We start from the raw sequence: 15173 nt of genomic DNA, 5'->3' as shown, positions 1-15173 counted from the left end.
AATATGAAATGTTTATGCCGGCGCCGGTGGTGTAGTGGTATAAGCGTGACTGCTTGCTCGCCCCAATCCCGGAGGGCGGTAGGATTTTTCTTAGTCATAAAAATCTCTGGTCACGTATTCCTTCGGAAGGGAAGTAAAGCCGTTGCTTCCGGCCCATGTTTGAATGGGTGCGATATCAGACGCAGGTTTGGAAGCTGCCTTCCTGCACATTCGATTACCGTCGATGGATGACAATTGATACTAGATTGCGGAACAGCGACCCACGTTAAATAAAGGAATGAATGAATTAAATGTTTAGCATTATTTTTAAGGCAAAATGTGGATTCAGGAGCGGCAAATTACTTAAAAACTACAAGGGACAGCCCTACGCAATGGTGAAGTAGGACTACATGATCTTATATAATAAAAACTTATTTGTTAACTGCAGCGGGAGCTTGTGTTTTTATTTATTTATTTATTGACTGAACATCAACGAGTCAGGTCAAAATCAAACAGTGCGGAGACCCTATTGAAGAGTCTCTGTAAACCACCGATTGCACCGAACATGCTATAATTAGTTCGCTGTATGGGCAGGCGCAGCATTGAATTATTCCGTAGGGCTCGGGGTTGAACATTGATGTCAATTTGCTCAAGGAGGACAGGGCAATCGGTGCGTCTTTGCAAAATATCCGCAATTAGCAATGCCCTTGCTGTATCTCTTCGGATCGACAGGGGCTTCAGATGGATCAGTTGCAAACGACTTTCGGAGCTAGGCAATCGGAAGGGATCTGTCCTCGGTATTTTACGTAGCGCATATCTCAGGAACCGCTGCTGAACAGACTCAACTCTTTCGACACCGTTGTTGTAGTGAGGAGTCCAGACAACCGAGCAGTATTCTAATATGGAGCGAGACAAGGAGCAGTACAACGATTTAAGGCAGTAGATATCCGTGAAGTCTTTGGCAATCCTGAAGATAAACCCTAGAATTCTGGAAGCTTTGTCGACGGCGTGCGAGATGTGCTGCTTGAAAGAGAGTTTTGTATCTAGAATCACGCCTAGGTCCTTCATTTGGCTGGCGCGCTCAATTTCAGTGCCTAAGAGCAACCGTAACGGTACGCTGCTAAACTCATTTTAGCAGCCCTCATCATAGCGCAGCTACCGTATCGGGGGTTGCCGTACGAGTAACTAAAATAGCAGTCGGCTTCTCGGTGAGAAGCGCGTTACCAAATTTAGCAGCGCGATAGCAGCGCGGGAGAAAAGTTGCTATTCGTAGAAATGTCAAAATGCTCACTACCGGTACGGAATACGGCGAGTAAATTGATAACCGCGATAGCAGCGACCGGTGTGGAGAAGACTGACTAAACTAAAATGAGAGCACTGTGCGCTGTTAAAATAGTCGCGCAAATGACAACGACCGTTACGGTTGCTCTAACAAAACATACTTGAACATAATAGTCTCTTTCTTGCGCGAAAAAGAGATAACCGAGCATTTGAACGGGTTAACCTCCATACGATTCAGAATACACCAATCAGCAAAAGCATTCAGCTGACGTTGAAGGAAGCAACATTCTTCAATTGAGTGAATTCGGAGGTAGCGTTTAAGGTCATCTGCGTAAGATAATCGTGGTCCCTCAATTACCAGATTCACGTCGTGGAAGTAAATCAGGAAAATCAGCGGTCCCAGATGACTACCCTGAGGTATGCCGGATGTGGCAGCGAACGTACGGGACTGGCAACAGTAAGATAGCGATCGGTGAGGTACGACTGAAACCATTGCAAATGGTGGATACCAAGCCTGTCCAGTTTAGCGATTGATATGCGGTGATTCAATTTATCGAAGGCAGCAGATAAGTTAGCATAAATGACATCCGTCTGAGCACGATCCGACATACTGTTAGAGATGTTGGAAGTAAGGCACAGCAAGTTAGTGGCAGTGGAGCGACCAGCCATGAAACCATGCTGGTCGATACTAATATATGGCTTACAGTGAGCGAGTAACGGTTCCATAACAACGAGTTCGAACAATTTAGCAACAGCGCTAAGCGAAGTAATGCCACGGTAGTTGCCAACGTCCTGTTTGTTGCCTTTTTTATGTACTGGAAACATGTGCGCTAGCTTCCAACAGGATGGGAAAACTCCGACGTCCACAGACCGTGTAGGAATAAGAATTTGAGTAGGGTTCTCTCTGTTTATACTCTTTAGTATGACGCGATTGATATAGATTGCCCACAGCGACTCACTGCGGCTTCTTCCTTTTTCTATGGATGCTCATGTGGGCTGCAGCTAGCTGCTTGCAGGCAGCCTTTCGTTGTGTACTGGAGAACGCTACCAATCACCACGCGATGATTGAATCGGTCTCACCGTTTAGTGAGACCGAATGGAATTCAACTTTCAAAGCTGTGTTAGGTAAATCGCTTTTCATAGGCAATCGGTGATAATTTTAACTATCATAGCAACAGTTGCAACAGTTGTGCATTCGTGCAATTCTCAATAGTGAAATTTTGAAAAATGATAAAGTTTTAAATTGAACAGATGCGTAGAAATATATATGATCGATTGGCGATAACATTATTGAAATTGGCCCAGGGGCAGCTGAGTTAGTAACGTTCAAAATCTTTCATAATTTTGTTACATGTTATATAAATGCCCGGATTTCGTATGGAGTCACCCCACTGTGCTCTGGTATTAATTTTTAATATTTATGAATTCAGATTGCCGTTTCTGAAGATAGCACATAGATGGGCACATTTTCGTTAAATCGTTCATCAACGACGTTAATTTTATGCTAACCAATTAACGTCCCGTTAAATATGAGAACCGTTAATGAATTTATTAACGATTGTTAGATTGTGCTACGTTGAATCATCCGTTGATTCTATTTTTATGGATTTGTATACTAATTAGGATTAAATCTGCTATGCACGATTTTCTGATTAATGGGCGTCGAAAGACAATAACTTCAATGAACAAAGTTATCACCTTCCTGCTTGAAAAAAAAACCAACAGGAACTTTTTCTGATATGTGAAAGTTGCCACTGAATTCTCACTAAAATTTTCAGTGTTTGTTTTGCCTTGAAACATTCAGTTGCGCGAAACTTAGATCGTAGTGTGCTATGCTCGAAGAGAGGCATGGACAAATTTCAGCCGTCAATTTTTTGGCCTGTTTTTTCGTGTTTTGTGAAGTTTTAATTAGCGTTCGTTCAGCCAGGCTTCAGCCGCTCGAGACATCTTCAATTGCGACATCATCATCACCATCATCATCAAGACCGTGGATTCAAACCCATTGGTTCGGTCGACCTCTCAGGAGCCAGCTCCAACAGACGGCCTTATTGGTTGTTCTTTACGGCTATTTGTGATTCTTACGAGTGAGTCAGATTGTTGACCATTTCTTCTGGTATCGTCTGACCGATCAAGTGATTGGCCACACACAATTTTTGGTTTGCTTGTATTCATCACTTGACGTAATCACCTACACTAAGAATAAGCAAACCTTTTATCATGCTCAGTCAATCAATGCTTGATTATGGAGATCACAATCGAATCATGGATCGATTTTGTGAGTCCGTTCCTATTTATTTTTTAATTATTTTCCTCATATGGTTATTCTTATAATAATCGTCGGAGTCCTAATAATGCGATCTGTTGTGTGATATTGGGAGATGTCTCTATTGGAAAGACATTCTGTATTTAAGAGATTTCCACGTAAGAATCTGCACTCTTCCGTGTTTGGCCCTTCATGCAGCTGTGAATTGACAAAACCACAGATTGATCTATTGAGAGAATCCGCTTGTCACGACAAGTCTTCTGCTCAGTAAGCAAAAACGTTTGCCACTAGGCAAACGAGCTCCGTTTTAGTAATATTTGAGTTTTAGAAAAGACGTGTTGATTGAAAAAACACATCAAATCCTTCTCAAGAGCAGTTGTTTTCGTCGTCGGTAAGGTCACCAACAAGTTGAACGGTAGCTGGATAGTAATTGTTTTGTGAAATAAGGAGCTTGGTGACCTAGTGGCGACCAATTTTGCTTACTGAGCAGAAGACCGTGGATTCGAACCCATGCTCCTTCGCGATATTGAATCGTTTTTCGGACATCAATTAAGCATACCGTTTCCCAAAACGAATTATGCTGCAATCCCTACCCTTTTATCCAAAATCCCAGTGATTTCTCGTGGAAGTGTAGAGGTGCTCTCGGCTTTCATTAAAGTGAGTTTTACGTCAACATATTCCTACCCATTCCTTTCTTGACCATCATTCGGACGTGCCCGGTGCTGGTATTGCCTACTTTTAGTATTTACACATTGAGGATGATTGTTAGTCCCAAGCAACTTCTATTGGTTCATGGTTACTGCATGAACTCAACAGCTTTGTTTTGGAAAAGTTTGGAAAAACAGCAAAACAGATTGTCCCATTACATAAGAAGCAATGGTGCGATGCAAACTTAAAACGCGTTTTTCTCGGCTGGCTGATTTGTGCTATGGAACTGACTTGCCATGAGCGGCAGTATTATTCTACAAATATTTTAGAATATATTGAAAGTTCCTTGAAATTTAACGAAGATCATGCAGCTTTTTTAAAGTAAGATCTCTGACAAGCTGCAACGAAGCTGCCTTAACTAAAGCGAGGATCCCTGAAGTTCTTAGAAGTTTATTGAACTATTTTTAGATCTTCTTCAAAGTTCCCTGAACTTTTTCAAAATTCCTTACACTTATATGAAGTTTTAAGAAGCTCATCAAAATGCGTCCGATTTCAATAAATGATGGAAGGATTCAAAGCGAGAAATTGACAAATTTCTTAAAACTAATCAGCACTGGCTTGATGCTTCAGTTAGTTTCCACAATTTCGGCTTTTCTCCTTTAAAAAAAACCTACCGGTAGAACAGTGAAAAGTTTCGAGGAATGCTCTGAAAGCGCTAAGCAGCTCAAAACCCAGGAGCTGAGATCCACCCACTCTTCACAAGAATTTACATTTGCAGCTCAGATGAGCTTGCGCGCCGAAGAATCCACACGGGCTGCAAGAATAATATCTCCGAAACTAAAGGTTTTGGAAGTTTCATGTTTTCTGCAATTTTGCTTCATTTTAATAGATAAACAACTTTGTTGAAAACACTATACGTCTAGGAGGCTGAGACGTCTAGTGTTGCGAACTAATTAAGTTGTTCAAAAGAAGCATTTAACTAATACAAGCAACTACACTCAATACAGTAATCTGATTAGATGCTTCATTCAAAAGTTATTATTTTTTTCTGAGAAATTCACTGATCTGCCCCAGTGTGCTGCGTCAGGACAGAATTGAAATCAAGATGTAGTGATAAATTTTTAATAAAATAATATTATTGATTCCAAATCCGCCATGGCAAGGTAAATTGTCTAAAACTCATTCTAGGTCGAAACACTTCACTATATTGTTCAAATTCGTTCATTAAAGTGAGGTGAAGTGCGACTTGTGCTTAGCAGAGTGCAAATCAGGTGCTCAGTAGGACGGAAATTAGATCAAATGCGTTATTTTCTAACATTATGAAATCAAAATGTACTCACATAAAAACCAAAAATCGCATTGGTTTAGCTACTAATGGAATTAAATTGAATGTTTTTTTTATTTATTTCCTATACTTTAATGTTTATCATTAACAAAAGTGACTTATGTTATAAAAAAAAGTTGAGATCTAATGTTTGTTTTAGAACTGCTTTCAATTACACACTTAGAAATAATTAATTTTACATGTGACGGAATCTATGTTTGACATAAAGGATCAGACGTAAACTAATATGACATGTAAAATTAAGTGCTCCGAGACTGAAATGTTCGTTACTCGTCGAAAAGTACGTTTGATTGAATTGAATTGCGCGTCTGTTATGACTCAATTTTATGTCAAAACTGACGCTCGTATATGTCAGTCTCAGAGCACCTAAATTTACATTATTTTTTCTAAGTGTGTATATTTTAATCATTTTATCAATTTGATTTTACGTTACGTTATGACGGTAAACATTTACATTTTTATTTTAATTCATCCATCTCTCCCATCACACCACGCACGCATTAGCTTCTAAAACCACCAACCCACCTTGACTAAGTGTTTCTTATGTGTGTTTTTCTCTTATTTTCTCCTTTCTCCCCTAACAGACAGTGACTGTGTGTATGTGAAAGAGAGTGGGAGCAAATTTCCATTGTATCGCTAGATAAAAAGAAGAAAATACATATGAAAGAACACTGAAACACTTAATATCACACTCGAACGTGTCCCCCACCTCGTAAATCTAAAATGCGCGCACAAATTCATCAAAAAGAAAGCAAATACAGTGATAGTGCATGTCCGACGGCGTTAGGCCCCACACTCTACCGAAGAATCCGCAAACAAACAACTTTAACAAGATAAGAAAGAAATTAAGGTGGACATTGTGGAAAACGGGCGAAAGAATAAAAATTAATGACACGATAAAGAGCTAATAATTACAATTAAACATACGTGCAATTAATTACTCGGCCCAGTAGGTGAGGGTGAAAAAACGCCGGGAAAAAGAGGAAGCTAATTAAAAAAGTTCACGAGCGATGAAATTAATTCGCACTTAAAGAGCTTTCCGAGTATCGAGCTGAAAGTGATCCCATGCCGGGCGAAAGCAGGATGTGTCCAATTGTAGCGTAAAAATGGCCCACGTAAATGAATAGTACAATTTAGCGGCAATTAACACAGTATCCACGGCGTGCGGCATTGTATCGAGTAACCTATTTATTTGTGCTGCAGCAGCGGAGACGAACACTTGTTACAACTGTCACGACGTGTAAATTGTGCTTTTTTTAAGGTCCATCCAGCGGATACGAGTATGATAAGCACTTCCCCGCCGCCGTACGTGCAAACCGAAAGTAATTAATAACGATGTAAATTTTCACGCGATTAATAAATTGACGCGCGGGTGCCGACGGGCGAAGTTTCTGCACGACACACACGAGATCTCTGCTCTGCGCAAACGCGCGATGACAGATCACATCTGGTAAACTGCTCGCCAGGTCGTTGTCAACTGTTGTTAGTTGTTTCGCAGTTCTTCATCAACCGTCGCGGACGTCCGTCGCTGTGTGAGAAATTCACAGTGCGATCATAAATCTCGAATGATATATCATCAAACGAGCGTCGTCGGGAGGAGAGGGTGAGCAACATTTTTCAGGAAAGGTTCGAAGAAATCGCAATACTGAGAGTGAGTAATTGCGGGACATAAAATTTGGATGTTTTCACAGTTTGGGATGAAGAGCTAATCGATCTCGGGACGAAGCAGTGATTGAGCCAGCTGAGTTGCCAAACTCCAGCTGGACTGGGGACCGGAGAATAGTGAAACAAAATAAAACGAGTGACGTGATTGTGAATCCGATAGTGCGTTCGAACGAGAAATCAGAAACCTGCTCAACGCCGGCCGTCTGTCTGTCCAGGGCCTACGACAAGGAAGGTGGCCTGTTGCGTGTGCATAGTGTGCTAGTGCGTATGACGAAGAGTTCCCGTCTCTCTTAATGTGAAAAATCATATGAAATGGTGACATTAATGCCTTGTAGTTATATATCTGCCCCCCGGATCTCCATCATTGATAAAATGATAGAGATAGAACCAAAGGTACACAAATGCTTGATTTTGTATTATTGTTTTTCTTCTTCTTCTTCTCCATAAGACTCCGCTTGCTTGAAGATGCGATCATTATTGATCTGAATGAACCACCAGTCAGCAACCAGTCACCACCACCACCACCAGCAGTGGCTTCACGAAAGGTGTCCCTTTAATCGTGTTTTTGTTTCATTTCTTTTTCATCTGTTTTTCTACCAAATGTGTGACTTGTACTAAAATGCACCTAAACAATAAATTTGTTTAGTTTTATGCGTGTCTTTAAGAGATACAAATTATTTAACAGTTGTTTTTTCTCGCTTCTTTATGCAATGCAGCGATAGGGATGCTAATAATATTTAAAATTGAGTAGAAAATGGTTGGTTCGCTGACAAAAGATTTTTAGTAGAACATTCGGATTTTTTAAACTAGTATGGTGGTCTTAGTGGAATACCTTTATAAATAGAGAGAAAGAGAAGGATTAGTAATTTCCATATAATTCCACTGCCTTATGTGCTTATCCTTGACAGCTACGCGTATTTCGTCTACAATGAGTGGACTTCTTGAGCGTCTTGTACTAATACTCGACTCTTTAGGTCGAGTATTAGTACAAGGCACTGATGAAGTCTGCAAATTGTAGACGAAATACGTCTATCTGTCAAGAAAAAGCAAATAAGGTAGTTAAATTAAAAGGAAATTACAAACACTCTTGGGTCATTCGTGACTTGTCTTGGGATGATATTTGAAATCGAGACTCTGGCGTTAGAGGTATGGATGTTAATCACTTAAATATTAGCCGGGGCCGTCCTCAAATTCAGTTATAATAAATGGTTCCAAACAATATTTCATATCTTTTATCTTCATATTGACTAAAATTGACAATGCCAATAAGCTTGAATTAAAAATATCAAGAAATGATTGAAAAGGCACAAATCACCTTTTTCAAATTTCCAGAGTTGGTTGAAAATGCTATCTAGCATGAAGTTTTAGTGTGATTATTTATTAGCTAGAGAAAGGTCTGAAGAGGGATGGTAGATAGTTCCGCTAGAGTACGGCTGTATGAAAATTGAATAGAAGTTGAAAATGAGTGAAGGGCCATTGATACAACAGCACTAGTCAAACGCACACTTCCTTACCTCACTCATAAATTGATAGATGAGGAGAATGGAAGTATTTCTTCAAATCTACAGGCAAAAAGTGCGCGTTTGACTTGCTCATATACTTTCTGAGGCTATGGAATAGTTTATCACTAAACACTTTGAATGTAACAACTCCAGGCGGGAGTAACCGCCAACAATGCTGATGATGGTACAGCACGCAACAACCACCTTACTGCACTTCTCCCTGAGATGACTACGTTGGTCATGACGAGAGGAGCAACACAATAGTTGGGTAAACAAGAATTGCATTATAACACACCATCGCCTTGACATTATTATTCATAAAGAAAAACTCTTAAAAAATATACCATTCATAAAGTAAAACATCAAAAAAATATACAAAAAGTGAATTCATTTCATTCTTCTGCGATATGTGCTGTTAAAAGTTAAATTTGTAGTCGACGAATTTAACAACTGTGGCATGTTTTGCACACAATACAATTTTGTTAGAGCATCAGTTTGTCAATATATGATTTTATGATCAGAAATTATTTGTGAATCCTCCAGATGAAAACAAGCACATTCCGTTACTCAGAAAAAGTATCTGACAAAAAGTAACACTAGTTTACTGTATGAATTATTTTAACGCCAAATTAAAGGTAAGAAAATTTTCTTTCGATCAACCTAACATCAACTGTCAGTGAAATTAGTGGTATTGTTGTTAATGAATAGTTTGTTTATTATATTTTTATATTTTGCATTTTTCCAAGAAAAATTTAATTTCTGATAAGTTTTTAAGCAGTGTAAATAAAATGTTTGTAGTTGTTGTATAACTAATCTCACTGTAAAATTTTGTTCCAACAATCGAAAGCAAATATTATCACCTTTAATTTGGCGTTATAATAATTAATATAACTTTATTACAACAGACATTTTTTTAAGTGAAATTTAATTTTTTAGCTATGTTATTACATATTAGCTTTTACATAGGAAATGACCATCAGCGTACAAAGTTCAAATATTCTGTAAACTACCCAACCAACACATAAAACATCTCAATTATTATATTTGTTTATTTTAGTTGCCCAGAAATCCCTTAAATGGTACAAGAAATACATCTTGATACGAAACTGTTTCAAGTTTGTTACTTGATTTACTTTAGGTCTAAATAATGAAACTCAACTGTTTCAATGTACTGCTTGGATGAACCTTCAAATCATGCATCAAATAGGAGGACCAAATATGTTACACTCAGATTGGTATGATGTTCTATCCTACGTGATATTGTACGAAACACTTGAGCAACAAATCTAACTTGTGTTATGTTTGTTGAATGAGAGTTCCATAAAACAATATGGTTCTTCAAACTTTGGTGCAACAGTGTGTGAATCACATGTTTTTGTACCTTGCTTTAGGAATATAAAAGTATTAAAACTTCGTTTTGCAACCAACTGGATCAAGTTGTTACTGTAAAGGTTTATTGTAACCTTCTAGTAACTTTCATGCTGAAATATGTCGGTCATTGTGACGTATAAAACACTTAAGAACTACGTTGGCAAATCGTTGGAGAAATCGATGGTGAGGAAGACCACGATGAGAGCGATAGGATTAGTAACGGCGGAGGACGATGGTGATTAACGACGATGCCAACAGCGGTTGGCGTGGCCGTAGCCGTTCCAAAGGGCCAGAGAGAATGGTGGAAGCCTGAGCTAACATTGGATCGATTGTTGCTGGAGCTGGGGGCACCAAATATGTTGTCAGTTTTTTATGCCGATGTCGAGCTGATGGCCGTTGAGGATGTGTTAGAGATGGAGCTCGTTTTTGCCGGACCTGCTGGTGAACTGGTAACGGCACCAAATAGCGGGCAGATTTCCAGAACTAGTTGTTCATAATGCCGAAACCTGATGGCTGCTGAAGGAGGATCTGCTCCTATTTCGCTACCACTCGATGTCGCATTACAACTGACAAGTGACGTTTAAAGCACGCAGCACATACTCAACTAATTCTATGATTGTTAAAACTACGTATTTGCTACTTGTTTTAAACATAACTGGAACATGGATACCATCGATAATACGCAATGGTGCAGATATGTTGAAACACCGTTGCGATGTTGTTGCAACAGAGTAATAATCATTCATATTAATTTCCACTTATGTGCAACGTAAACAATACTTGTTGGAAACATTTCATGAAGTCTTTAAAAATATCTACCCTATTGTAACGTACTATTTAACATTTTTGCCAACAGTTCAGTGACTTGGATTATATCTGGATGAAACGTCCGGCCGAATTTATGTTGCTATATTGAGAAGTGTTCACAAATATTCCAAAAATTTAAAAACTATACCGTTTCACAGTTTTGCACTTGATAATTGTTATGCCAAGGCATTTTCATTTGTTATTGGTGCAGGACATTAAAGAACTCAATAAGTTCGTCTCTATTTTTTATGGTGTAATGTTAGGTGAAGGTTTTGATTTGTTCTTTATCAGAATATCGATAGAAGGCTTTGCATTATAATCACAAGCTATTTTTGAAGATGAGTGAGTGATGACTTGATGATGATAGAAAGAAGTCTAACGGTTGTGAACTCGGTTGTGAAACCGAAATCGCTTTAATTCTCGATTCTTACAATGGGCCAAACTTCCATGGTAATTTGTGCGATTGAACCTACGGAATAAGGGCAACAAGGTTTCGAATTTACCGCAAAAAAAGGATCTAGATTTCACCAGTCCAGTTCCTACCAGTGCCACCATTAGGATTAACACTTCTATAGCTGATGTCACTCCGCCTGATCAAAAATAACATATTTAGTCTACAATGATCGATCAGCCAGAGTGCTATTAACTCGTAGTTTGAATCCTTAAGGTTAGAAGTTAAAAATCGAAACGTCCAAATATCGATCCCATACACTAATTATTGGATAGTGTGTGCCCTTGCAATATTATGATCGACTAAAGTGTAAAAAGCCAGCATTTTTGTACTTACCTGAAATTGTGCCACGGTTTTGTTGTGAATCCAACTTTTTTCATCATGAGTTTTACAACATATTTTCACATGTTAATTTTCTAAATAATCTATGGAAACCATCATTCCTTTGGATTTTTATATCTTTAATCAAGTTCGGGTTATCTACCAATGTAACGGAATAGGGGAAGAGTGGGAGTCTCAACATTCCTTACAATTTCTTACAACTGAGAGAGGGGGTTGACATTTTTCATACATAACATTAAGAGGAAGGAAAAATGATTTGACCTTAAGGAATTTGATGCCAAAACACCTCCGAAATACTTTAAATTAACCAATTCATGCAAAAATTAGCCAACTTTTCTAACGATATTTTGAAAATTTTAAAATCTTAGCCAGATTGTTGGCGGAAGAGTTATTAACTGAATACTTTTCAGAAACTTGCATGGGAGGGAGGGAGATTTAGTTATCTCTCAAAATCCCTTAAATAATTTGTGGATGGCCTCTTTTTAGAAAAACCAAAACCCGTTGAAAACAAATTGGTGCGGTAAACTTTTAATTTTCCACCCCCCTTTCAAAAAATTACACTATATAAGTTCATAATATTTTCTGAATCAAAAGAATTTTATTTAATCCTGCAATGTTCATCAATACTTGCAGAAGTTTGCAGTTTTTTTGCAAAAATTAGATTAAAAAATCTGCTAAAAAATGACGAAATTATGAAAGTTTTAGCAGTTTTCAGTAACAGGTGATGGGGATTTGAGAGTTAAAGTCATTGTTTGCGTTGAATGTATAGGCTTTTTTACATTATTTTATTATTTATTAAATTTATTTATTTGATTGTCGCTTTATTGATTGATAGATTTTTTGAAATAAAGAAATAAAATAAATTTTATCAATTCATTTATAAATTATATTTAGGCTTATAATAGGTGCATAAATATAACTTAAAGTTAGATTTTCAGCCGTTTTGCGATCAATAAGCTTTCAGTCAGCTCAAAAATGAAGATTAAAAGGAACTATATGTACCGAATAAAAAACGCTTATTTGGTAAAACAAGCTTTTCAGGCACTTATTACGCCTTATTTTTTACATGGAAAGCATTTATTTTAAATTATTTGGGATTAGAATTTAGGTTGCTGGCTTAAGGTAGGACAGTTCTTGAAATAGGGTGCTGGTAGGTGTGTTTCAGCCAAAACATCTTGTCTGTGATCGCTGAAAAACAGTGGACGCCTCACCTTAGAGGGCCTAAGAAGTTTCTGGGCACATTATATAGAGTGACCACTGACCATAGATTATAACTTTTTTTTATAATTTTGAATTTTATGAACTCAACTTGATGCTAAAGTTGTGCGGATAGAATTAAACCAAACATTAATCACAGTCCAAGGGGTGGTCACTCTACACACTTGTTTTGCGCCAACTTTTTTCTCAGTGTCCCTCAGTGTGCCGCAGCCGCCGCAGCTGTACCGGCATTGTCAAGAAGTCATTGAACTGACTTTTGATTGCTTGTGAATAATGTCTTGTTTGGCAACCCGGTATTTTAACAGCTGTTGGTTTTGTTTTGTTTTTCAATGTTTTCAAAAACGACACGGACTCCAGTTGGGATTACACACTGGATGCATCCGTCTCAAAGGATGCCTGCAACGGACGAGCTCCGTTGCTACACGATCCTTCCATCTTCGGCGGAAGGCCGACCCCGCACAACGAACGTCAATCATTAGTCAACCAACCCTTCTGGGAGCTGCGGAGGAAATGGATTTGCACCGAATTTTTCACCGCCCGAGTATCATCCGTCGGAAAACTGGAAACCAACACCGAGACCAACACCTGCCGGAACACACGTCGGACTGATGAAGGACGCACCGCTGACCCGAAACGGACCAGCCAATTTACCAAACTGAACTACTTGTCAGAGTCCACCACCCGTACACCCTGCAGGACAATTCGATCAGCTCCAAGGTCTACAGCGCCTCCAAGAACAATCGCTTCTCAGGCCAGCAAAAATCGCATTCTCCACTTTTTCAATAACCCACCCGTATGCCGTCCGAGGATCTGCTGCTGACTGCATTCACCACCAAGGACTGCCACCCGTCACAAGTGCGAATGTTCCCGCTGAAATCGGAAAGTTCGTCCTCCGGATTGGTCGAGTTCCTGAGCGTAGCCCTGGCGGTGAACGCCATCATGAAGTGCAACCACAGCGCGATCGATCACAAATGCACAAAACTCCCATTCATTATGAAGCTGTTAGTTGGAAGTGCAAAAAGACAGGAGAGTATAAATAATTTGTTTAACTTTTTGAGATTTTGCCAAGACGGTCTTCAAACATTATATGAAGGACGATGGAATGGTTGGTGAAGCAGCCACCGCCATCGATGTATTCGAGCAGTTCGAATGGTCGGATGGTATAGTTTTTGTTAGGTTGTTGACTTTCCGATTAAAACTCAAGCACCGCTTGTCGTGACCGGCCCAAGATTTCCAGCGTCGACCACGGCTACACAAATTAGCGATGTAGCTCCCACGGCTACGGCTGATTTCAATGCTGCTGATGCTTTAGTTGCTGCTGCTGCTGCTGTTCCTTCTGCTGGTCCGTCTCCTCTAAAATTCTTCAAAAAAGACGGACCAGCAGCATCATTGGAAGCAGCCGCAGTTATGGGAGCTGCATCGCTAGTTCGTGTAGCCATGGCCGGAAACCTCGGTCAGGTCAAGATACCACTGTCAACTGTTCTACGTATGGGAGGAAATGTGGATGGGACTGCCGTCACGGGTGTAACGATTTTGAGAATCCATGGCGTGACTTTGTGGAGATTCACGGTTGTTTTGAAAATAATTTGACTAGGAGTGGCAACATCAATAACAAATTTTGACACATGCACACTGCGCAGGCGCAGAAAAAGTTCAATGTTGCCAGTAACTTTGAAGATCATAAAAATTGTAACCATTGGTGCCAAACAACGTCAATGACTGCACCCGGGTGTGCCCCAGTTTGATTTTGGCACACTGTGTAGCGTGACCAACCCCTTGTCACAGTCACAAACACACCCGCACTCACAACGAAGTATTGTTGTACTGAAAATTCTGACCCGTAATGTACATAAATGGTATGATGTTGGTAAGATTGGCAGCCATACACTGAAAAAGCATTAGAAATTCTATATGAGAAATCATATAGATTTCATTGGACACATAACGTTCATATGATTTAGTGGTGCAATTTCCAATTATGGGATCATATGAAAGCTATGTGAAATTCCATGTGTTCCACTGGTTATGTGATTTATTTTATGAGTGTATGTAGTCCACCATGAATAAATATAATGATTTTATTTTTCAATTCATTCAAGTTTCACACCATATTAACATAAAAAAAATTAAATACTTACTACAACTATAATTTTTGCCAATAGTTTGAGCTTATGGTTTTTTGCAATGTTCAATTTTTAATCTCGACACATTTTTGAACAGTAAACTTGTGGCATCTATTTATTAATTTCAAGAAGGCGCGTATATTTAATCGAAGTAAAATGTTTCATTTCACCATAAAAC

The 15173-nt window shown here is 39.0% G+C and overlaps 1 protein-coding gene across 3 annotated transcripts in view; it reads left to right on the top strand.

Annotated features, from left to right (window-relative positions):
* The window catches only part of eya (eya transcriptional coactivator and phosphatase 2), a 162813-nt gene that overhangs the window by 28695 nt on the left and 118945 nt on the right, over positions 1–15173 (top strand). The window contains exon 2 of one of the 3 annotated variants that reach the window (XM_065229267.1): positions 6101–7574. The exons of 1 other annotated variant lie outside the window; for it this stretch is intronic. In XM_065229267.1, coding sequence (XP_065085339.1) covers positions 7494–7574 — 81 coding nt within the window. In that variant the 5' untranslated portion in view covers positions 6101–7493. The remainder of the gene's footprint in view (positions 1–6100; positions 7575–15173) is intronic. One more of the 3 variants, XM_065229272.1, reaches the window with a different exon arrangement.

The sequence above is a fragment of the Ochlerotatus camptorhynchus genome, unplaced genomic scaffold (genome assembly GCF_037179485.1).
Source record: "Ochlerotatus camptorhynchus isolate MF236.1 unplaced genomic scaffold, CSIRO-AGI_Acam_v1.1 ptg000024l, whole genome shotgun sequence".
Lineage (NCBI taxonomy): Eukaryota > Metazoa > Arthropoda > Insecta > Diptera > Culicidae > Ochlerotatus > Ochlerotatus camptorhynchus.
Note: the sequence above shows the minus strand (reverse complement) of the source record. Positions and strands in the feature narration are given on the sequence as shown.